The sequence below is a fragment of the Nyctibius grandis genome, chromosome 15 (genome assembly GCF_013368605.1).
Source record: "Nyctibius grandis isolate bNycGra1 chromosome 15, bNycGra1.pri, whole genome shotgun sequence".
NCBI classification, from domain to species: Eukaryota; Metazoa; Chordata; class Aves; order Nyctibiiformes; family Nyctibiidae; genus Nyctibius; species Nyctibius grandis.
Genome location: NC_090672.1, coordinates 4,713,867 through 4,739,346, shown reverse-complemented (window position 1 = coordinate 4,739,346; position 25,480 = coordinate 4,713,867). Strand labels below are relative to the sequence as shown.

General features: G+C 52.7%; 1 protein-coding gene across 2 annotated transcripts in view; it reads right to left on the bottom strand.

Annotated features, from left to right (window-relative positions):
• SEPTIN9 (septin 9) overlaps window positions 1-21,701 on the bottom strand; it is a 103,558-nt gene extending 81,857 nt beyond the window's left edge. Inside the window, exon 1 of one of the 2 annotated variants that reach the window (XM_068413288.1) lies at window positions 21,619-21,701. In XM_068413288.1, the coding sequence (XP_068269389.1) occupies window positions 21,619-21,640 (22 nt within the window). In that variant the 5' untranslated portion in view covers window positions 21,641-21,701. Of the gene's footprint in view, window positions 1-21,190; window positions 21,264-21,618 lie in introns of those variants that run through there. The other variant, XM_068413287.1, reaches the window with a different exon arrangement.
• Window positions 21,702-25,480: the final 3,779 nt, after the last annotated feature.

Below are 25,480 nucleotides of genomic sequence, written 5' to 3'. Positions count from 1 at the left end.
ATTGCACGCAGATGCACCACAGGAGAGAGCTGCTGCGGGCAAAGATCACCGTTCCCAAGGGAACAAAAAAAAACCCCAATCCAAACCCAAACATGGTTATGGTATAAACAGGTCAATAAGAGCTGGAAATGAGAAGATTTTAACAGCTAGTGATGGAAGATAGAAAGGGACTGCTACGAAATCAGGGGGGCAAAAAGCCAAAGAGGTTTCAAGGTGGAGCATGGCTGCTCGTAGGAAATATGATGTGACATAGGGAAGGAGACGGTCCCCGAGCCTAGAGCTTCTCAGATATTCACTGCACAAACAGAAAAACTTGGTGTTCTGGGAGAACCTTGAAGCTGAGAGGTCCCAGCGGAGCTGGGCAGGTGGAGAAATAACCACAGACACAAGGTCCCTACAGGCTCTTCTCCCCTCCTCCTCCAGAAAGGAGACAGCTGTGAAGAAGATCAAGGCTTAACTTCATCTTAGGTTTAACTCCGTTAAGTCAGCATGCAGAGTAGGTACCGGCTTGTTCTCAAACAGGACAAGGGAACGCATTGCATGTGGTTACACTGAGCAGGGCAAGCGGAGCACCAACATCCATCCTCTCACCCTACTCAGCTGAAAACAGAGCCAAGTCTTTGCTGCATCCCACGTGTGCAAATTCTCGATGGTCCCCAACACCTCCCCTGCCTCTGTGGGGACCGATGAAGTTGCCCTGGGTTTACACCAGCACTAAGGTGGGACTCAGAGCAGGCAGCTGGTCCCACTGCCTGCCAGCAGGAAGGATGCTGCGGGTCAGCACCCACCCTGCTCCGCTCCAGCGACACTTGGCCAGGCTGGGAGGGCGCAGCTCTGCCCCCCACGAACACCCTCCTCTGCACTCTGAGCCTCCTCAACTCCAACAAGCAATCTGTCCCGTTTACCCAGTGATCTGTATTCATGGGATGAGCTCGCTGCAGGCCCCACCGACCTCATGCCAGTGCCGGAGTCCAGCTTGAAGCATTTCACACCGAGCTGGTGATTCCAGCTATTGTGCGTGGCGAGAGCCTGGAAAGGGAAACGCCGTCCCAAGCCCATCGCCCCAGCCCCAGCCCAGCCCACACCCAGCCACCCCGGTGCTCCCAGGAGGGCAAGGGGACCGGGGGGGGGTCCCCACCTCACTGTGGGGTGGGCTGGCAGCCCCCGTGCCTGGGAAGGGAAGTACAACTCCCTGGTGTTGATTAAACAGCGGGGGACGTTTGCAGGGGAAGGAAATGGAAAGAGGATCAGGAACTGCATCTGCCTGAACCTCGCACAGTTAAAACAAACTCAGTCTCCTGCTCTTGTTCTTCTCAGTTAGTTTCAAGTCAGACTTTCCTAAGAAACCAGGAGGTGCAGTTTAGGATCCAAGCAGAAAACTGACTTAATTACTTTAATTATTTAAAAAATATTAATTATTTAAAAATATTAATTATTTATTACTACATTTTATTATTAAGACCAAAACAGGCACAAAACCCAGCATCGCGTGACAGCACAGATGTTTTAATAGAAACAAGAGGCTTCAGAAACCTTGCTCATCCTCTAATGAGTTTAACACACACATGGCACAGCCTGTTTCCATTGCAAAGCCTTCCCGTGAAGCTGAGGGTGCATCTGACTCCAGAAGAAACTGCAGTGCCTGGACCTCGAGGTAGGGAAGACGTGCCCCCCGTTTCCACCACTGCATGCTATGGTAGTTGCAGGGGGAAAAAGGAGAGGCAAGGGTCAGCCAGAACGCTGAACCCCTTGGAAAGAGGCTGTTTCCATTACTACAAACTTCCCAGCAGTCCCTAATTAGGGAGAATTTGCAGGAATAAACAAACTGGCAGTGCTACGTGCATGCACTCCGCTTCCAGATGTGCACGTCTCATTTTCACGTGGTGTCCGAGGCAGGGCTGGAAACCTCATCCCTGCACAACAAGGGGAGGAGGCAGCACAGCGTGGGCTCCCCGTGCTGAGCCCACCCCTCCGGCAGCCCTGCAGGTACAAATCACACTACACCCACATCCCCACACATGCCCAGGCTGCCTTGGGCACCATCCTTCATCCCTCCGGTGTTCACCATCCCTCTCCCATCACACGGGGCCACCGTACCCCCACGGGACCCTCCCATCCCTGCTGCAGAGCAGGGTGTGAGCCGGGAAAGCAGCTTTTACAGCCACTGCCTCCACTCCTCTCGACCTTTTCAACCCAAAACTTTCCAGTCATAAATATACCAGCTCATGGTAGGAAACTTGCTTTTCTTATACTTCGCCCCTGCTTCTCAGAGCTGTTTCCAGCAGCTCGTGCTCCCTGCGCCAGGCCCCGATCATTTCTCCCTGCTCCTCTGAGATATTTCAGGCACGCAACAAAATCTGCCACAGCACAAGGACCCTAAAACCCCCCATAAAGGCTCAGGAAGTGCCGTGAGCTGTAGGTCAGGCCTCGGGAGCTGCTGTACCTCCTGATCTCCCTGCTTACCATCAGAGGTTTTATTATTATTATTCCTTTTTGACATAAACCAGTTTGATAAGAACAATTACCAGACGGAGCCGCAGCCCCACGCCCACTCAGCTTCCTCTGGGCAGCAGGGACACAGCGCTGGAGCTCACCGCACGGTGGGAGGAGGACACATAGGCAGGCAGAAAGGAAGGAACACAATTTTCCTTCCCTTTTAAAGGCTTTGGTAAATGCCAGCGAAACCTCCGGTGGTGATGCCAAGGTGTGGCGGTTGGTGTCCATGCAGCACCGAGCACCACAGGTGGCTTCCCCTTTGCTCCAGCTCCACCACACAGGTGTGGGAAGGGTGCACACATGGACAGGCATCGCTGCCAGAACCCACGGGCTGTGCGCTGCTGTCTCCATGCACATGGGAATTTGGGTGCCCTTGGCATCACCCTGTGATGGTCTGGCCACGAGACCATGCCCTCAGCTCCACCACCTGCACTGCCACTACCCAGGACATTGTGGCAGGTCCAACATAAGCACATACACAAAATTAGGCAAGATCAGTGCCATTAACAAACTCCTGGGCTCAGGGAGTGCAAACAGGAAAGAGATGGGCCAGTCTGGACCTGAGTAGGGACCAGCTGCCTTCAGTGAGGTCAGGATCTGCCTTGGGTTTTACATCTCATTAAACTGTCCTCTCAAAAAGTTCACTACAACTCTTTCAGGCTTACACAAAAGACACAACCAAGGTAACCTCCCACTAACCAGGTCCCAGTATAATCACGCTGGCTCCAGAGTCCCAGCTAGCTGAGCTGTGCTGGGCAGCACTAAAGCAGCAACCACGAGCTGCGTGTTCAAGGGATCTACCCCAAACGCAGGAGGCAGCCCGGGCGCTCGCACTCCAGACACCTCTGCTGCTGGAGAAACAGGGCAGGGCAAAGGGGACGGCAAAGCCCCCTCTAACCAGGCCACCCATGAGCTCCCAGCACACCAGCCTTTGCTCCCTGCTCCCATCTCTCAGACACCCAGCAGTGCTATCACAGATTCAGCCTCTTCTACAGATGCAGAAGTTGCACAGTTGATTTAAAAATCTGGATTAAAAAAAAAACCCCAACTGTTCAACATGCAAGCTTTTATGGGAATTTCCTTTGACTCTCCCTTTCACATGCTCAGCCACTTCTGCCTGTCCTAGCTCTCACCCATGCCCAGCCCTGTGCCTGCAGGCTCCCCGCTGCAGGGCACTTGTTAAATCATTACTGCAGGAGGGACCTGACGCTGTCACCACCGCTCTCAGGCTCACCCTGTCTTCTAGAAGAGACTGTCAACACCAAGTCTCATCCAGGGCAGGACAACACTTGGGCTTCCCCCCATCCCCGCCTGCCCCAGCGTGGCTTTCCAAAAGCCATCTCTCAGACAGCACACGTGGCTGGGGGACGCTGGGGATTTCAGCCTCCAGAAACAAAAGAGGATCCAAAAAAGAAAAAAAAAAAAAAGTCAAGTTGGGAGATGTGCTGCAAACACGCCAAAAGCAGGGGCCGTCCAGCGTTTGCCCTAAATGGGAAAGGGGCCCGTGAGCGCGCTGGGGGCAGAGCACCAGCCATGGAGAGAGACGGCACCAAGCCAGGTGGGAGAGGAGGAGATTTCCAGCGAGCAGTATGAGGGGGACAGAAACTCCCCACTGGCAACGTCCTCCGACAAGCACAGACAGTAAAACCCTGGAGATGGGCCGAGTTTGGGGGTCCCAGGATAGTGCAAAACTCAGAGATGCTTCAGCAGCGTCTGCACTGCTGCCAGCTGTGGGACACAGCCCTGCCCTGGGCTCGTACAAAGCATCTTGCTGAAGGCTGCCGGGCAATTAGCTCTGCCACTTTTGGCTTTAAACGAGGACTGCAGAGTCCAAACGTCCCGAATGAGCAGAACTGGGTCTGCTCCCTCGCACTGACAGACAGGGCTGGGTTATCTCCACCCGCACGCAGCCCGTCCTCTGTTTGCACCCATAACCCCCGTGGCCAAGCCCAGCAGGGAAAGAGGAACAGGCCAAATTCCCCTTGTAACGAGATGTGGTCACTGCCATCCCACCAAGCCATGCCGCAATGAGACGTTCATACGGTGCTCGCTTGCCGTTATCGTTTCTGCCATCTCCAGACCCCAGGCAGGCTCTCTCCGCTCGCACCCCACCTCGCACCCTCTCCGGCCAGCTCAGCCTCACCACACTGACTTTTTGTTAATACTTCATCTTCATTTGCAGTGCTGGCACCTAGAATAACCCCACCAGGTCAGAGAGTGTTGAACGAGATGTTCCACCAACAGAATTAAACTGCCCTTGTTTAGAAGAAGTTTAAAATAAGGTAGAAACAAAATCTGAAATGTTTTTCCTTATAAAGGAACGACAGGAGGAAAGTGCAGCGTGCATTAAGCATCAGCCTTTCTCGTTCAGCAGGGACTGGCAGTGTCTATAAGCTCAAGGGATATTGTTATTCCCAGACAAGGAATCACGGGGCAGACCAACACAGCCGTGTTTATGTTAACACAAAGGAATAAACTGTCAGACTTGAGCTCTGTCTTTACATACCTTCCTTCTGCCCCCAGCCTCCAGAAAAATCCCCCTGCACCACAGTACCCACAATTTGGTTGGTTTAACGACCAGACAACATTCCTGAGAGTCAAATAAAACTGCCCTGCTGCCTCAATCCAGTGCCCAGGTCCTTGGGGAGCGCTCCTCTGCAGAAACACGAGCCTTGACACACGAGCAACACCCTCCCACAAGAAGGTCCCTTAATCACTCCACAGACATACACTGTGGCCACCAGCTCCAGCCCTCCGGGTCTGCACATCCCCTGCCAGGGGCATCTCATCTGCAGCTCTGGCTCCACTTCTCTAGGTGGTTTCCAAACAAGCCTTCTCCACAATGCTTGCTTGTAACTCAGGAGAGCATTCCCTGCCAGCTGGAGGACGGACGGCTATTTCATACGCTGCAGAGAAGTGCTAACAGACCAGAGCAGCTCTGGGTGCTCGTTCGGAGCCAAGGATGGTGACCTGATGCAGAAGCAGGGCTGGGCTGTCCCTGTCCTCACCATCCCAGGAACTCAGGTTTGCAAGCGTGATGGCAGAGGCATGCTCTCGTGCAACTCTGGTGAGCCAGGCATCGTGGAAGCGGCTAGAGGCCGATTTGCACATAAGCAGTCAATTACTTGGAAAAAGATGTGCCCACTTGGTCGCTTGCCAGTCTGCAGACAGATTTAAGACACACGGGAATTGAACCTCCGGTCCAGATATCACTGTGGCCAAACAGGCCACCTCCTTTACTGGCCTCTGGGAGAGCCCCTGGCAGCACAATAAAAGGAGTATTTAGTAAAGCTACAGACTCGCTTGAAAAAACTTGAGGACGATGAGCCATTTTGCAGCCAAGTTTCATATAAACACATTGATAATGATGTTCGCATCAGAGCTGGAGATGAACAGGGCTGCACGGCAACAGCAGGCCTCTCTGCCTCAAGAAAGCCCCTTTCTTGAAACACACACATTTAATCCATGACCTGTGTCTGCTGCCAGGCACATTCATACTAAAGTCTGCTCACCTCATCTGTCTTCTATATATCTACGGGTTTAGGTGAGGCGGGAGCGCAGGCAGAATTACAGGGCTCGCTCACAAATTCCACTCTGTTCTGGGCTGTCCCGCTCTTCAGTGAAACCTTCATCCTGTCTGCATCAAACACCTTTGTAGAGTTTAATAAACAGATGGAGGCCAGCAGTGTTGCGCAGCTGCAGCACCCTCACATCACACGTGGCTAAAAGCTTTGGTGTTTCACAGTTTGGATGAGGCCCATCTGAAGTAAACTCTTAGACATGAAGGTCCATTTCTCCACCTTCTCCAGGAGACACATCTGCACCCTGCTGTTTCTCAGGGCAGAGAGGCTGGGGACATCCTAGCACCAAAAGCCAACATCACCTCTTGCTCACAGAGACCCTCCTGCACACCACGTCCCCTCTGCACCTCTCAGAGAGGGGCTGTCCCAGCTCTGGGACACCTCACCAGCCTCGCCAATTTGTTCATTAGCTGTGATACGAACACACCAGCAACAGCATGAGATTGTCCTCAGTCTGCTGAGGATAACATTAGGTTTGGGACACTTGGATTTACTTTTAGTCACGTTGGTGCAGTCCCAGAATAAAGCCTGCAGGCTCATCTCTAGCTGATCAGTCTTGACTTGGCTGTCACTTTGATTTGCATCGCTCAGCAGCTTGGCTGATTCCTTGAGAAAATGGAGCTTTGTGTAGCTCCTGGTCTCTGAGCTCAGTCAACCATGTGTTGACTACAGTCAGCTTCACAACTGCACAAGAACAGAGACACCACACGCTTGTGCTGGCAGAGAAGGAGACAACGTCAGCAGAAGTCGAACTCCTGTAAGTGCACTTGTGAAAGCACTTCGTTGAGTTCAAAGAAACAACCCTTCCTCCTCAGTTATGGCTACCATCCTACACCATTCACACATGTTGACCAGCTACAACCTGCCATGATTTTCGTGGTCATTCCTGGGTAATAATGAACTTCTTATTAAAACTACGGAGCAAGCACTCCACAGTACAATGAATATTCATGCTGCCTTCCACAGCAATGAGCTGGGATCCCTGCACAGTACAAGGTCTGCAAAGTCTTCCCTACCCGTTTGCAAGGCACAAAAGCGTGGGAGTTGAACAAGGATCAGTATTATCCACTAAACCACAGGATGAGCTTGCAGGAACTGGCAGGCTGGATTGCTTCCAGTTGCTAAAGAAGGCAAATAGTCCAGCCCAGTTCTCTCATGCCAGATATGTTGAGCATCTGCAGACTTGAGAATGCGAAGACAACCCAGCCCCATCCTGAGAACCAGGCAGCCTCCCTCCGCACACCCCTAGCGATGCGTGTTACTCAGAGGCAGAGTGGTTCTATCAAACAATTCTCTTTATTTTCCTAAATTAGGCATTAAAAAGGCATTTTGAATGCAGTGTTTTCCTTCTACGTCTAGCAATCTTCTAGCTAACAGAGAGAAGAGCTGGCAAAACTTGAGGAAGGCTGACAAAGGAATAAAGCGAAATAAAAACCTCATCTTATAAGGAAACACGAGCTGGAACCAACTACAGCACCTACATACTGAGGCACAGCCAGGGGTTTGTCTAGGAAGGTCTGACTGAAGGTGGAAGGGACCCAGCAGTCAGTTTGTTACGTTAAGCAGCAGAAGGATGGTTAGCAGGGGATGAAGTGGGCATCTTCCAGGGAGAAACACCCCAAGCCAGACACAGTTCTACATGTCCCACACTGTCTGGGCCTTCCTGAAAAGCTTCCCATCCCAAAGACAAGGACCTCTTTGCATTTCATTACCACTCCTGATCTTTTATATGCTGATAAGTCTCTCTTTCAGTCACATCCAAAGAGAGAGTGGATATCTATCTTTCTTCTATCGCAAGGGCTCCCCTAGCCCACACCAGTCACCCAAGGATGAATTTCCAGCCCCAGCAGTTAGACCTGTTAGGCATTTACAGGATGTATTCGGTCTGCATTTCCCTTAGGTGCTTCTCCTGAGGAACTGTGGAGCTCTCCTGAAGCTGCAGCACTGGAAGGTCCCACAGGAGCAGCCATAGCATCACCCCTCGAGCTTCCCAGAGCTCAATTTTGAGGACAACAAAATCTCACAGCCTGGCAATGAAAGAACCCCACAACATGCTAGCTCTGCTTTTGCTTCCTTTCCCCTCTGACCTTCACACCCAGGGCTGGAAGCTCCTTGCAGCCAAGCCCACTTGGAGCAAGCACTTTCTCAGCTTGAGAGCCAAGAAAAGTCCCCGTGGATTACAGCCTGTTGCTACATTTGTTGTCAAAAAAGCACAAGGTGTCAGAAATCACTAGAAGGGCAAGGGGCTGTTATTTATGACCCAGATTTATTGCTACTGTCCTTCCCCATGGCCCCTGGGCATCCCAAAGTGCCCTGGATTCAATGCAGACACACAAAACGCAGTTCCTCAAAGCCCACGTCCTGCTTCTCCACTTTCCCACTCCACCCAGCCCCGAGAAGCTCCCAGAGGTGTGGCATCCTCCTTTGCCTGCCAGCATGGAGATAAACCTCGACTCCTACACCTTCCTAGAGAGAAAAACCTGATCGTGGTGCTGCGGGTGTACAGGTCCAGCTCCTGCAGCATCCCAAACCGATGAAAAGTTTCATCTGTAATAGAGATTTAGGAAGGCATGAGGTTCAGGTGACTTCAGGTGGAATCACACAAGCAAGTCAGAAGTCCTGAGGATGATCTTTGCTGTGCAGGTACCCCAGCCCTGCTCATTCGAGCCTCTTGCTGTGTCTGAACCAGCTCCCCCCAACCTCTTCAGCAGCGGCAGGCACTGGGCTAACCCGAAGCCACAGCACACACCCTGCAGCGGGATCCCAACAGCTTCGCCCTGCCTGAGATGGCTCCCATCCCTCCCCAACACCACAGGACTGCAGAAGCTTCTGGTGCAGCTCTGCATCTTGCAAGGGACTGTGAACGATTTGCAGATCGCATGTCTTGGCCCTGTCTATAAAGCAGGGATGTTTATGTAACGCTAGGAAAATGCCGAGCACAGCAGGACTGCAAGGGAAGACGCTTTCAGCTGCTGGAGTTGGTGGAGATCCGACAGCCCACGTCAGTCAAAAATCTTAACTCTTAATACCAAAAGGGTAACTTCCTATTTAGTGGAAAAGTCCTTGCAATGTAAGATGTTCCTGTTCACAACAGAACAGCTGATGAGCAAGGTATTAAATCCAAACGGCCACTTCCAGCGCTTCCTGAGAGAGACCAGCTCCCCGCAGAGCAAATGCTGCATCTCTACTGGGAAACACCAGGTTCGTTGTTTGTTTTCAAAGCAGTTTCTGTTCCAAGCCAGGAAAAGGACTGAAAACCAGCCTGGCTTATATTGTTTAAGTCGATGCAAAATGAATGAGAGGGCTATGAAGGGGATATTTTTGATGGGTTATTTTGATAATGGATCTGACATATCTGCTTAAAAAAAAAAATGTTATACTCACTTGTGAGCAACAGTCAGTCTCAGAGAGTAGCTTTAGGGATATTGGCAGCCCTTGACATTAATTTGCTTTCCTAAAGACAAGAAAAAGACTTAAACCATCCACAAGGCAACAAAAAGGCAAGTCAGGGACCTGGGGGCCAAGACCTAAAGTGATCGGAGGGACACGTGTGACAGTCACTGGAAGCTGAGGACCCCAGGACAAGTAGAGGTAGGAACAGGCAAAGGACACAGGCTTCAGATGGAGGTGATGCCTCCAAGCCTCATGCACCATCTTCGCCACCCTCACACACACTCCATACATCCCACAGACACTGCTGACCTACACGGTTTACTGCAATTCCTATTTACTGTTTAAACTGAGAAGGAAGCCTAAGAGACAGTTCAATTAACTCAAACAGCTTCTCCCAGATGGCCAGAGGCAATTAGAGAGCAGTCCTGCTTCTGCTGGTCCTTCTCAGCTATGCAGGACCGTGCATCGGCTCCTGAAGGGATGCAGGTATTGTTGTAGCTGGGAGAAGCAGGAACCTGAATTTCAACTCCAAAACCAACGTGAACTTCTATTAAAGTTCAGACAATTTCTGCCCCCTAATACGACCCCCAGTTTTACACCGCCATGCCCTCCAGATTTTAAGCTAGCAGCAGTGAACTTTGACCGTAAAAAGCTTACACTTTAGATCCATTTGTATGTCAACAGTTAGCACTTTTTATTTCATGGGAAAATCTGTCAGCAGAATGTCCTGAGCGCAACCAAGGTGCCTTTGAACAGTTCATGGGACCCAGCACCGGATTTCCCATGGTTTATGTTGTGCAATGCTCGCTGCTGCCAGGGCACAGCGGGGCTCCAAACAGGAACAGGGCGCTGGCGGCCACCAAGAGAACATGCAGCCTTGTACAAGAGAGTTTATCAAAGAAAAGGAATAAGCTGCTCCGTTTTGATGGCTGCTTAGTGCTGTATGATGAACTCTTTCAACGCAGAAAAACAGGGGCCATGCTGTCTGTTGTTTAGATTCACAGAGGGATCTGCATTGCTCTGCGGGTAACCAGCAGTGAACCAAACCTCCTCTTGCTATGCACGCGGTCTGGCAGATGAGCAAAGCCTGGGCGAGCAGGCAAGCCTGAGCTTTACCAGAGATGGAGCGGGGTCCGGGGCTCTGCTGGCCTGCAAGAGGAAACGCTGTACGGAGTGAGAGGAGGGGGAGGAAGGCATCAAGCCAAGAAAGGGAGAGCTCACACTGAGTCCCCACCCCTGCTGCTGCAAACCCCTCCCGATACCCCTCCCTCTGCCTCTCAGCTCCTCTTCTCCAGAACACTCCATCTTTTCTTCCCCCAGGTCTCCAGCCCTCCCGTCCACGCAGTTGCCTCGCAGCCCTCCAGCCCCTACGACTAAACCACCTCTGCATCGCCTGCTGTTGCACATCCCCTTCCTCCGCCCCTCGGTCCCCTGTGCTGCTGGCTGTCCCCTTCTTGCCTCTGTACAAGATTAAGTTTCCTCTCCAGCTGCAGACAAAGGGCCCCCTCTCTGAGTGGCCTCGAGACGGCGAGGGGGCTGCGGAGCAGCAACAGAAGTGAGCAGAGGACACGAGAGGTGGGTGTTAACCAACGTGGGGATCAGCTATGAGATAAAGGGCCAGTTTTAGCTGCCCAGCTTCAGTACAGCCCTGGGTGCACGTGTGTGAGCCAGAGACCACTGCCATGACATACCTCTTGCTATATCATTTTGGAGCACGGCTGGGAGCAGGCATCCAAACCACGTACCTCAGCCAACGCTGAGGGCATTACTCGAGATCCAGCAACATCCCCCATGTTCTCACAGCACAACCAGAGAATAACCTGAGTACAGAGCCCAGCACTACCAGTAACACCAGTCTGCTGGAAAAAAGCTGATGAGCAAAAGGGAAAGAGTCCTGGAGCACAACCTGCACTTAAACAGGCAACTCCAGGGGGTGTCCCAAGGGGTGAAGAGGTATGAGAAGAGGAACCAGGAGCAGCCTTTCTGGATGTAAACGCTGCCTACGGCACTCAGCTCTTGCTGCACAGGGGAGCGGGGAGGGAAGAGTTTCCTGGTTCATGGCCAATACTGCTGTTCCTCTTATGGAGGATATGCCTTCCCCAGGGTGTGTTTCAACTGAGAGCACGAGACACAATTTCCATAGTTCACTTTCCCTCTCCACCCACTGGGAATTTTTCACGTTTTCTGGAAAAAAAAAACAACAACCCAAAACACAACCAACCAGCTCCTCACCAACCATGGCAGTTTCCAGCAGGGCCCCCTTCCCAGGAGAGCAGCTGTTAACATAGATGTCAACCAGCCCTTTTTAGGCAGCTGAAGTTGGGTTTGATCAGTTTTCCACTTGTACGGAGTAAAAAATGTGAGAGAGGAAAGAAATGGTAAACATTTTAGGTGCTGAAGACCACTCCTTCCTGGCCCAACAGCTCATCTGCTCTCCAGGCTGCCTGCTTTGCCTCTACCCTGATAAATCAGTGAACACTTAAACACGAGCCCTCCTGGTGAGTGTTTCTGGAGTGGCAGCTCCAGCCTTGTCGCTCCAAGTCCCATTGACCTCAACAGGCTGAGAGAAGTCACAGGGGAGAAGGAAAGAAAGAAACCAAACCCGCTAAATGCTTCAGGGTCAGGGGAAGGGACTCGGGGGGACAAATTGGGGGAAATGTCAGGCCTATACCAGGAGAAGATCATCTTCTGGGGGAGAGGGGGCAATGTTTAAAGACTTCAGCTGAAGGTCACCAGCAGAAGACAGCAGGGAAGGACGAACAGGTTAATGTCCCATTCCATCTCCCTGGTGAATGAAGGATAGTCAGATGGCTCTTGCTGATGAGTGGAGCAGAAAAGAGACCTGCAAGCTGGTGTTTGGTGGTGCTCTAGCTGATTTTGCACTGCTCGGCACCAGAGTCCCTCCAGAGGAAGCTCTGCCTGCACTTGCCGTGCCTGTGGTGACTGAGGGACAGGCAGAATAGTCCAGGAATAAATCCCATATTCTTGCTCTTAGGCCCATGCTCCCCAGCAGAGACGGATCCAGCGAGAACAATTCGTGTCTCCAGCCTGATGTTCAGCTCCTCCCCAGCCCCAAATCTCAGATTAGCACCAGTCATTGCCTCCACCTTGTAGGGAGCCTCATCCCTACCCTGCACGGGGGTGCCGGCACCTCAAAGGGGCCAAATTCCCAGCTTTACCATTACAAATCCCCTGCAGCTGTCTAGCAGAGGATCCTGAAGTGCCTACGAAAAGCGGGAAGTATCTACCTCATTTTCCATATAGGAAGTTAGAGCACACGTGTTAAATGATTTACGCAAGGATACAGAGCGATTTAGGGGAAAGGCAGGAAAAGGCCTCCAACAGCCCGGCTGCTAATTGCCACGAGATCATTCCCTCCCAGCGCAGTGTAAATCCTGACTCACTGGTAAATATAAGCTGTGCCAAAAAGTGGATCTGTTTAGGAGAGGGGCACCCAGACGCTTTTAGCAACGTAGTGAGAAATACCTACCTATTTTCACTGAATAAATTCCCTCCATATACGCACGTATTGGAATTTACTGTCCTCCGCTGTAACCCTCAGCAGTTATCTGCCCTTTCACAGCCGAACACAGCCGCAGTCCTGCACCGGCTTTGGGAGGTGCAATTCAAGCCGCCTACTGGACCTCCCAGGGGACCCGCAAGCCCCAGGGCAGGGGATGAGCAATGGGACTATGGGCAGAGGTTTGGGGCAGGGGTAGGGCAGGGGGGGCTGGCAGCCCCGCTGACCCCCCATGGAGGCCAGCCAGGAAGCAGATATTGCCATCTAACAGCACCGACCTGGCCCCAGCTGCCTCCAACCCCCCCGGAGATGGGGTTTGGGGGGAAAGAGGCAGCACGCAGAACATCCCCTGCCTGCCCTGCCCGGGGTGGGTGCCAGGGGACAGCCCCCTCACCCCCTTCCAGCAAGAAGCACAGTGTACATCCCAGCATCGCCACTCCCTGAGGCTGAGCATCCCTATGCCCTGTCCTCAGGACTGGGGGGCCCACGAGATGCCAGCAGCAGGTCAGCCCTGCCTGGCCCCAGGGGCACCCCATTCCCAGGCCCAACGCACTCCTGGGATGGGGACAAGTCCCTGGGAGTGAAAGAGTCGTGAGTCAAAGAGATGTAAGACTGAAGTCTCTGGGGATGGTGATATCTGCCCTTAGCCCACTGGAAACCAGTGACCGAGATTGCTGGGATACAGCTGCTGATAACCTCACTTGAAATGCAAGATGACCCCACTCTGGGATCATGCAAAGTCAGTCCAGGGACCTCAGTCATCTGGCCCCAGCAGGTACCTACTTCTTAGAGTCATTCAGGTGGTCAGTGAAGCCAACCAAGACAATCCTTACACAGGGATCCCCTCCACACACGGGCTAAAAAAGCATCAAGGAGTTTCTGGAGCACCCTTTACAGGGTATAGGTTTGCAAAGGCCAGCTGGAACAGCTAAAATAGCCTCTCCTCTCTCCTTTATAGGTGGTGTAGTCAAGGAAACAGGTCTCTGGACTGGGAAGTGGGAGGTCTGACACTGATAATCTGTGCAGCTCCAGGCAATTCACTCCATCTCTGTACAACTCATCAGGACCTTGTCTCCAGGTACACTCAGCAGTCACCACCCAAAAGCTCTGATCAGAGCTGGGGCCCCTACAGCACTGTCACAGCAACATCAGCAACAAAGTGGTCCACACAAAACACTCCTGGGCAGGAGAAAGCACCACCATGGTCTGGGACAAGCCTCCCAAGCCAGGATTCCCACCAGCCCAGGCAGCAGAGTACCAGCAGTACATGCTCTGCATTTCTACCACTGCTTAGGTGAGAAGATCTTGAAAGCTCTTTGCTTAGAGAGCCAAGGACAAGCTGGTACAATAGCTCATGGACTGGTCAGCACCAGGTGCTTCAGAGGAAGGTGTGGAGATACAGACCCTCACACAGGACCAGGCTGTTCCCCTGAACTCAAATAGGGACCTGCCCAAATCTCAAAGTCCAAGCGAACATCTTGGAGACAGTGAAACGGAGGAAGCCCATGACTTGCTGTAGCTCACACAAGTCAGAGGCACAAGGGTAAAATTCAAGACCCAGGCACCGAAAGCAGCCTTACCCACACCACTGTGTGGCTCTGCCCAACACAGCTGCTCTCACCAGTCCGATGGTAAAGCAGAAGCAGACCCTGGGCTCAAAGCCTGGGTCCAAGTCCTGATCCAGGCTTCCCAACCTGCAGTTTCACACCACTTGACTCCCCAGGAGCTGCCTTCCAGCTTCCTAGGCATCCCTCAAAGCAAGCCCTGCCAAGCATTCAGGATTTTAACTCTTTCCTTTTGTCCTCCTCAACCACACATTGCCCTTGACAAAGGCTCTGGCTTCCTCAGAGATGCTCAGCCACCGTGAGTCCCTCCATGCTGTATATGCTGGGCAGGCCTGGTGCTCCCTGCCGCTGCAAAGGATCATGTGCTCAGGAAACACCCAGCACCTACCAAGCACATGCCCCTGGCCCCAAAACCCCACCATGTCAGCCTCTGTCCTCATCAGCAAGGTCTTGCCTGCATCACCAAAGCCTCAGCACCATGACTAAGAACTTGAAGTATGCAGCCCTGGAAAGAAAAAAACATCTGAAACTAATAAAAAAAGCATGTCCTGCACTCATCAGGAAGGAGAGAGCATTACAAGCAGGCAAGCAGTGCCAGCTGGCAGAGGGTGGGCTGCCAGCAAGGGGAAGCCGCAGGCATATGCAGATGCTGCCCCAAGTTGGGAAGCCATGGAGGGAGAGCCCAGCATGGGGGAAGTCAGGGAGAGAGTAATTTCTGAACATATGGACCAATGTCTTCCTTAGCAGCCACACCAGAGGGTGCCCCCACTTCTGTGCCTTGACCCCCCTTCTCCAAAGCCAATGGGATTTTGAAGAATCAACATTTCGGACAACAAAGGAAACAAAATATGAGTATTCTCTGCTCCAGTGCACCAGAGATCAAACTTGGTTGTCTTGACAGTATGGTTTAACTTTCCAGATCAGACAGCCAGGAGTGAAATGCAAACAAACCTTTATTTCCACAGCCTCAAGCTACAACCTTCCTGCCAGTTTGCGGCCAAAGCTGCAACCTGGAGATGTTGCAGAGCTAATGGCAGGCTCTCCCCCAAATACTGCGTCCAAGCAATCACGCTTATCACTCCCCAAATTGGTTTCACTGAAAACCAGAAATTGCTCCAAGAACAACTGCTTTAGTTTATAAAGTATCTGGTAGTGATGCAATCACAAAATTAACGCAGACCTGTTTGTGTAGCACCAACTTCACATGGACATGGACCAAGCCAAGGAAAAAAAATTTCTTCAATTTGATACAAGACCTTTTTTACAGTGAGAACAGTCAATCACTGGAACAACCTCCCCAGGGACACAGTAGAGTCCCCATTGCCAGAGATTTTCAAGATGTGATTGGACATGGTGCTAGATAATCTCATCGAGGCTCCCTTTCCCACAGAAGGCTGGGCCAGGTGATCTTTTGAGTCCCTTCCAACCTGAGCTATTCTATGAAAAAACACACTTTCAGGTTTATTGTGTCATTATTGCTTGTAAAACTAATGTGTTTTATTCACCTGTAAAATCATGCCCATTCTCCCCCAAGCCACAAAACAGAACTCTTTATAAGTCTCTAACGACACTCTTGGCATCAGCATCCCATCACTCTTTTGAGCATTACACTGAAGGGCTATTTCACTTCACCTGCACTCCAACATCCAGCAGCAAGGGCTCACGATCTTCCTGGGCCAGGATGTAGTGCCCAGGTGCTAGCACAGGACAAATACATGTAACAACAGCAGCCTGAAGTGCTAGAGGAGAGGCAAAGGGGGTGCCGTGTCCCGCTCAGAGATGACCATGGGGAAAGTAATTTTCAGTGTTGGTGCTTAGGAAGGAAGCCACCCTCGCAAACAAAAGTCACTGGGAAGAAGCAGTGGGCATAGCCCAAGAAACTGAGTGTAAAGGGGTCATTGTCCATGGACATTGGTTAAGCATGTGTGTAAAGGATGCTGCCTCCATCAGCTGTTCAGAGTAGCCATCAAGCACTAGTAGTCCAGGCAGAACAGCTTCAGATCCCCTCTTCACCTACAGAGAGCTTCAGCACAGAGATCCAAACACCAGATCCTCACCCCAAAATCAAAGAGTAATGGGAGCACAAATGCCTTTTGCCAAGGACTTACAGAAAATCTAGGGCAGAGCAAGAAATTTCCCCTAAATTTTCTCAGGTGTAAGAGTGCTCCTAAAATGGGACTCACTGCCCATCAGGACCTTCCCCACTGCCCATACAATGCCAGGGTCCAGCCGCGGAGCCCTGAGCCCGACTACAGCACTCACAGCACGAGGCATCACTGCTCTCTAGCAAATTATTCTGTCCATTAGTTACAGCTGTAAGTACCATGAGGAGAAGCCAGCAGGACAGAGATATTGTGCTTCTAAGATCGTTAAGGCAACAGAAGACATGTGTTGACCCAGACATACTTCCTTAACTACGTACTTGCTCCTACTCAGCATTATGGTATGCTGGACCTTGGAAGCGCCCTGACTTGCATGAGAAACGTCCTCCCTCACCCCAGCAGCATGGGAACCGCTCTGCTGGGAGGCTCCAACTCATCCATCAAAGCATGAAGCAGGAGGGCAGGCAGCAAAGGAGCTCCTGCCCCGGGGTTAGCCAAGTTCAAGAGAGCGGTGTGGAGAAGCGTTACCTGTGCTGTCAGGCGAGGGATGAGCTGTGCCCCACAACAGGATTGTATTTAATAGAGATGAGCAGTGATTCCAGCAGATTTAAGAGCAGACATGAGGAAACAGATAATGCTTCGTACCTTGACACGTCTCAGACGACTATGGGAATGCATCCACTGGCCAGGCAGGAGCAGGCAGCCAAGAGCGGGCTGGGAGCAGCACAGAGCATGCTGCGAACACAACTGTCTGCAGAGGCATCTCCACAGCCTCATGAAATCCAAACCCTTCCCCGAGAGAGGGCCTGCACAGACCTACTATGAAATGAGCCGAAACCCACAGTCACAGCAGGTTACTGCAAAACATCTAGGAGGAAGGTAAATGCTTGAACAAGAAACTCAGGTCAAAAAAGCTGCAGGTGGTTTTTGCTAGATAGCTAGAGTGATGAGAAGCAACCCCAACCCCTCTGCCCTGTACACGCATTTTAAAGATTAACTTCTAGTAAATAAAAGTTGAAGATACAAGCACGTTCCCTCCCGACAGCCCTTCACACCTTCAGCATTCGCATACAGGGTTGCTGCCTTCCTGCTGGCTCAGTCCAGGCACGTGGTGCTTCCCAGGTGGCTCTGGGGACCACTGAAGGCGTTGTGTCTCTGCATTTAGCCCAAGATACACTGCCTACACAGCCTCTGCAAGCCACACACTGCAATCAGGGGCTGGCTCCATGCTGCCCGGATCGTTAGGTGCATAGTATGATGTATAAAACCACGTTAAACTCCATATGAATATGCACACACAAACATATCCATAGTGGATATAGAGCTGAAAGATTACAAACGATCACCTATGGGTTAACAAACAGTTCACCCTTCTGCAGTTCAGCACCTCCAGCTCCTGGGCCCTGCCTAACACATACCACTCACCGCAGTCAGGTGTTACCATCACCTATTCATCATCTTTTGTTAACTCTTAACATGAGTTTTCACAGTGCAATTACAAAGGTGACATTAATAATTTACCGGGGAGATCAGACCTGCTTTCCCATCATAGTTGCACCCATCCTGTTACCTCATCATGGAAGTAACAAAAACCCCACTGCTCAGGGTGCTGCAGGCCCTTCCTGCTCTTTTAAGAGGTAAGAGGCCCCACGGCATTAAAAGGCTTTGTAGAAAGGTCCGGACTAGTCAAAAGAGCCATCTGCTAGGGAAGGACAGGAGAGCCATCTCCAGGCCACTGCCACCAAAGCAATCTGGCAAGGCAGAGAGGAGAGGCAGATGTGAGGAACACAGCAGCCCCAGAGCACAGCTCCCCAGCCCCAAAACCACTGGAGAAGGATGCCTGGAAACAAAATAATTTAGAGCTAAGGCTTTTCATGCAGTATTAGCTTGTGGAAGTGCATGAGAGAGGGTTTAACCAGATTAAAAGGGCCTAGCAGGTTACGTGAAATTGTGTTTCTTACAGCAGCATCCTCAGGCACCACCTGAGGCTGGTACCTTCTTACAGAGACCGAGGAAGACCCTCGCTGTCCCAGAGACGGCAGTGAACCAGGCACAGACCTACAGCATCACCTCGCACCTTTGATGCCTTCCTCTGAAGCACAAGGTGCTTGTCACCCTCAGAGATGAGATCGTGGATTGGGGACACCACTGTGTGCGAGAAAGCCTGAGCTCTCCCTGGGCAGAGGGGACCCCGTGGGACATGCTGAGCTCCAGCAGCTGTGGGAAAGCAGCCCTCAAAGAAGAGGCCAGACCCAATTCCCACCCGCCCTGGGGGTGCCCTCGCCCCATCCGGCAGCCCCACGCTCAGCTCAGGAGTCCGCTATTCCCACCCACAGCAGAGCACTAATTAAAAGCATGTTTAGAGCCAGAAGAGCAACTGGGATGAGGCCCCCAGCGCTGCACAGATCTCCTTTCATCTGAGTCATCTTTTGGTTAGTCACTAAAGCCAGAGCCCTGGCTGTCCTGCTGCCTGCACAGCCGCGGCGGGGGGGACCCCAGGGCAGGCTGAGCTCTGCTCCCCGCTCCTCTCCTCCACCAGACCACTCACGTGCCGGCAGCAGCAGGACCCATGTGAGCCGAGCAGCTCGCCCTGCGAATCCATGCTGCGCCACGGACCTGGGAGCCAACAGCGTGACCCGGTGATATTGTCACTTCTGTGCCCAGAATCTCCTCGAGCACAGTTTTCCTCTGTCCCCACGCATGGGCTGAGCATTCCCTCCAACACTGCCCCAGCTGACCCCTCCAAGCAGGAACCTGCAGAGAAGACCCAAGACCAGCCCTTCAGCCCATCTATTCCCCTATCCCCTATTTTGTGCCAGACCCACATATCAGGAACACTACCAAGATGGCCTGCACGGCTCTGGGGTCCCACTCGTGCTGGAGCGAGCGCAGAGCGGCCACGTCCATCACCCCGTACCAAGCCCCCAGGCACACCCGCCTTAGGCGAGGGCACACATCACGCTTACTTACACCCAAGCCCAGGCCACCGAGCACACCCGCGTGCCCTGCCTGCCGCCCGCCTCCCTGCTCGCAGCTCAGCCGCGTCCGAACCACCCCCAGAAAAGCTGGTTCCAGCGGAGGTCAGTGAAACACGTACGCACTCAGACATCAGCGTTTTGCAAACATTGCTCGTGCTCCCAGGGGTTAGCAAGAGCTCTTGCATCTTTGCAGAAAGACACTCGCCTGGCATCTTCGTGCCCACGGGGTCCCCGGGTGATGCACGCCCAGGCACGAGGGGTCTGAGCTCCTCAGAGCAGCTCAAGTGCTGAGAGAAACCCACCTTTGATGCTCTTCTGGAACAAAGAGCCCCAGATCACATCACTAAGGAGTCCCCTTTCTCACCAGCAACCCTTTGCAGAGCCCCCCGCCACCTCTGCGCGGAGGAAGGGGACCCAGCACTGCACTGAGGATGTGACAGGAGACGTGAAAGGCCAAACCACAGTGGGACCAAACCTGCCACCCTCTCCTCTCCTCCACATCCCTGCGCAGCAGAAGCCTGCACGCAGCGGCAGAGGCCATCCAGCCCAAAGCCCTGTGCTGCTGAAACACCCACCGGGCTGTGAGTTACAAGCAGCTCTCAGGAATGCTTTGAAGTGGCTCAGAGCAGAGGAGAAAGCACGAGCAAGAGAGACGGAGAGAGGGACAAGAAGGTGCCGCCCGCACTCTGCAGAGGCAGCGGGGAGCAGAGGATGCTCCTGCAGGTAAGTCCTCGTCCAGGGGCACTGGGTGCTCTCGGCACATCCCTGGATGGGTCCCAGCGGGTCTGTTATGTGCCAGCCATGGGAGCAGCTTTCTCTGGCCACAGTTTTGCTCCACCCCAGCTCGAGTGTTTCCTCTCATCCCTGTGGTTTCCCTCCCAGTGTTGATGCCCAGCAGCCAGCTGGGAACGCCCAGGAGAAGAGGCCTTGTGCCTCCCTGGTGCTGCTGTGCCGGAGGAGGGCAAGTTGTGCCATGCTATGGGAGTGGGAGGAGGGAGACCCACCATCGGGCTGCAGCACAGCAAATCTCCCAGTTTTGGCACAGACACCCTGTCCCTCGCTTCCCCTCTTTGATCCTGGCCACCCTGCTCACGCATGCAGAGGGCCAGCCTCGTGGGTGACGCCACGCTGCCCGTCCCCTCTCCCTGCTGCTAGAAGCAAACAGTTACAGTCACGGCCATTCCAGAAGCAGCTCGCCACAACGCTGCTCCCCAACAGCTCGACGTACCCGGGAGCAGTTTTTGGAACAACTCAGACATGCACCATTAGGTGGGATTTGCCGGGAAGCTGAGGAATTAAATGGAGTTATTAATTCCTTTGCTTACCCCCCTCTTCCATCCTCCCTCCCACCCGAACACCCCATGCGTGGCCAGCAAGGTGAAGCACACGCCGGGTCGCCAGCCACCAGCTCCAGCATCGCGCAGGGAACGGCCACAGGACACAAAGGCAGCTCCTGCCCGGCCAGGCAGGATGGGAGGGCAAAAGCCGGGGGAAGATACTTTGGCAAGCAGGGAAAGCTCAACCACAACACACACACACAAACACAGGAGCCAACCTTCAGAGCAGGAACGCGTCTCCATGCCAAGAGCTCGGCTATTTTCCTCCCTCTTCCCTGCTCGCAGCTCTGAGCTAACAGGCTCAGCATTCATCCCCCTGCGCCGTGCAGCACATGGGAGCAGAGGGAGGGGGAGAGAGAGACTCAAATGAAATCCAGACCTAGAAAGCAGTTTCTTTTTCTCCCCCTGCTTCCCCCTTCACCCCCCCCGCCGCCCCGCACCGGCTTCTGCTGGAACCACCTTCTGTCTAGAGGGCTCAGGAGGATGGGAAAAAAAAAATACAGAAAGGAAGCATTGCAAAAAAAAAAAAAAAAAAGGAATCGGTAGAAATCCACGGGGAGCGTGGCTGCTTCTCAAAGTGCAGAAACTGCTGGAAAGGTAGGAGGGCAGAGGCAGAATATAACATATTAAAAGATCAATAGCCTACCTGAAATCCGGTCCCTCTCCATTACTACGGGATATATTTAGCATCCGCGTGTCACGGCCGTCCCTTTTTTCGGTGGCGTCCCCTTCTTTCCCCCACTCTCCCTCCCTCCTTGCCTTGCCTCCTCCTCCTCTTCCAAAAAAAGCTCTTTGTCTGGTCTAATTTCTTCAATCTGTTGCAATCATGAATGCATCCAAATTACCACATTTCCATGTGCTGATCATATGTTTGTGCTCCAAACTGAAGTAGCTTTGTCTCTTTGAACTGAAAAGGAAGAGTGAGAGAGGAAGAAAAAGGAGGAAGAAAAAAGAAAAAGGGGGTGCATGACCCAAAAAATCCTGTAACTCCCCAAAGTACTCCACCAGGCACAGGAAAACTGGAAATCCCGAGTCCTCTGTAAAACAGTCTTAAAGCTACAGCATGCGAGTGTCCAGGGGAACGCTCCAGCCTCCACAGCTCCCTCTTAATATCCACCAGGAGATGCTTAAGGAACTTGGCTCCTCACAATAACAGAGCGAACAACTCATCCAGCTTCTCAAATCTCTCCTTGCTTCCCTAGTCTTATTTTCCTGCTATTTCCTCTATCCCCTCCTCCTTCCTTGGCTCCAGCATTTTAAAAGAGCACAGATCCTGCACGTTCCCCCACCCTGCCAGGTCTGAAGTTTCGATTCATGCATAAACTATTCGGCTGATGAAGGCTGACTTCATTCCAGGCACAGCATCATGGGCTGCTGCTGCTGCTCCCAGGCAGGACCCGAGCACCGCACATGTTTATTCGCCCTGTTCAACCCACTGAAGAGCTTCGCTGCCAGCACCGAGCCCCAGCTTCGCCTTCCTCCCTACTGTGAAGTGGCGATAAGGGGAGGATTTCTGCAGCCAGCCCGAAAGCGATAGTGAAAGTCTCTGCCCTGGGCAGAAGTTCTCTGTCTTCTCCTTGGTCCCACGGTAGAGCAGAGGTGGGATTTGAGAGCAGTTTTCCTTCTCCGTGATGCCCAGGGAAGGCACGGGGGTGCAGAGGGAGCGGAGCAGCCCTGTAGAGCCCGTCACCAGATCCTCCTCTCCCCAGCCGCGATGGAGGGACGTGCGGCTGCAGCGATGGGCTGGCCAGCTCGGAAACTTCCACTTGGCCGGCGGCCAGGGCAGGCAGCGGGGACGCTGCGTTAGCACCTCCGCTGAGACGGTGCCCATGCTGCCCGCGGGCACAGCGCTGCCCAACCGCCCCACGCGCCCCTCCCGTGTCACCCGCCGCCCATGCCTATTGACAGCACGGAGCCTGAGTCACCCACCAGATGTGAGGGCACAGGCACTGGCAAACAAGCCAGCTGTGGCCCCACAGAGCAAGCAAGGATGGCAGACACGGGCAGGGAAGGCACAGCTGCTACGTGGGCCAGGGGTGCTGGCAGGACCCTCGTGTGCTCAGCACCACACACGTGACACTTTTTGCCCTCAAATGCTCACAGTTCATACAGAAAATCACAAGTGTGATAGCTGTGACGGAGCCTGGCACTTCCCCCCCATAGCACGGGCAGAAGGACAAATTGTTTCCTGGCTGGATGAATAAACTTCCAAGGAAAGACTCCAGGCACTGCAGGCACTGCTGGGACCTTTAGACAGCCCAGACCTGCACTGCATTGCTTTTCAATACTGCGTGTTTGCCCCGTGCAGCATCTGATGGAGCATCACTGTCACCAAACCAGAGGGAGGAACGCAGCCAACGCCAAGCAGTGAGGTCGGTCCAGCAGCAACCACTGCACCACAGACAGCGGAAAGCTGGTGGGAGGCAGCCCCAGGATGGGCCATTCATTCAGAAAGTCTCTCCCGAATCCCCAGCAGGTTATTCCCTGGGCAGAGAGATTTAGATTCCTTCCCAAATTCCTGTTCATTCACTATTTGCTGTTAAAGCTTTGCACGTTCCTGTTGCCAGTGCCTAAGACATTAGAGAGGGGACAATAAGCCTTGTTTTCCCAACAACAGTCTGAAAACATGTTTCCTGCCCAAGATCTCAAAGGTGCTGAACACAAAGCAAGGACCCGAGGGAGATGCACTGCCCCATGCAGCACAAAATCCATTGCACTGCCTCCACCACCAAGCTCCTTAGCCGGAGGGGAAGGGAAAAGCTCAGGGGAAGTATCAAGAAAGGAAGAAGGTGAATGGAAAGGAAGAAGGGATGGGGGCAGCACAGCCATTTCAGCCCATAGACTTTAACCCATCAAGACCCAAGTGATTAGGTGGGACAAAGCAAAGGCATCATTTCTCTCAGGGCAGATCACCATGAGGCATCCAGGGAAGTGAATCCAAACAATGATGAATGCAACTGAACTTTAAATTCATAAAACCTCCAGGTAGACAAACTTCAAGTCCTCAAGCAAATTTGAATGCATTCCCTTTAAAGGTGCAGTCCTGCCACTGCTGCAGGTAGCGGTGGCACTGGGGTGTCTGTGTTTAGGGGGGTGCTGGGCCATGCCTTGCGCATGGTGCCAGCATCGGGGTTTGCTCCCTTCCAAGGCGCAGTTCCAGCGACCCACATGTTAGAGGGCTGGGGCTCCCCCGGGGCAGGGTCCCCAAAGGTGTTCCTCCTTGGTTTCTGAGCAGCTCACCACAGGCCTGTTTAAATGGGTATTTGGTGGTCCATGCATTGTACAAGTCTATATAGAGAACGATAATATATATTGCATTTTCTAATACTACTGTTAAAAGGGTTGGGAGGGGGGGAAGGCAAGCACATCTAGGGTTTGGGAAGGGGACAGAGAAGACTCCCCAGACTCTCCCCCAGCTAGGGCTGTCTTCTCAGGGTTCAAGGCCCCCCGGGGCTGTCTTTTAGCAAAGCCATGAGGAGAGGGAAGAAGCAGGAACAACTTCTAGGAAACCACTGCTATCTGCCATAAAGATAAACCCAATTTCCATTTGCAAATGAGCAGCTGAAACAAAGCAGGAGCCTTGCTCTGCTGCCGCCCTGCGCTCGCAGAGGCTGGCACAGGGGTGCACGCCTTCCCTCGCCCCACCTCGCAGGTTTAAACATCACCACGGGTGGCGGCCAGCAGGAAGCACTGCCAGGTGCAGAGAAAGCTAGGAAAGAAATCACAAGAAAGAAAGTAAACCAAACCCTGCTCCAGGCTCAGTTTGAATTTTATCTCTCTCACACCTTTCCTAGGCTGGCCCAGCAACACCCAAGCCCTTCACTAAGCAATAACCTGCTTAGTGTGCATGAGCACATAGATAAGCTGGGAAGGTGCCATGAAGACAGAACAAGCTCATCCCCAACTGTGGACATGCCACAGAGCCCAGGACATCAGTGGGCAGCCAGGAGGGGATTTAGGACTATTGACACTCATCAGCCACAGCAGCGGCCACCGTGGTACAGACACCTGCAGGTAGATCCTATTTGCAATTCCTTGTCTGCCTCTACAGGTTTATGCTGTGATTATGCTCCTGTGGCATTTTATCCAACAAAAGAGTTACTTTTCTTTTCTACCTCGTTCACACATGCAGTCCCATAGTCACAGCTGGCCACTTCTACCAGGCTTTCAGCAAACCAGCCAGGTATCACCTTGTAACCCAGCCCTGCTGCTGAGTGAGCTGGAAAGGATGAACGCTGCAAGTCCGTGCAGGGATCAGAGGATCAAACCGCATTGACAAAGGTGCCGGGAAGCAGCCAGAGCAGCCAAAGACCTCCAGGGCCTGGAAAGCCAGGAAAAATGGGGATTCAACTGGTTCTTTCACAAGCTCAGCTATCTGCAGCACTGGGGAACTGGGAAGAAAGTACAGAGGGGGAGGACAGTGCGGCAGAGCAGAGCATACCTAAATCAAATTATGTTTAGTAAAGCATTTTCACATGAGGAAATACAGGTCCAAACTCAGTGCAATC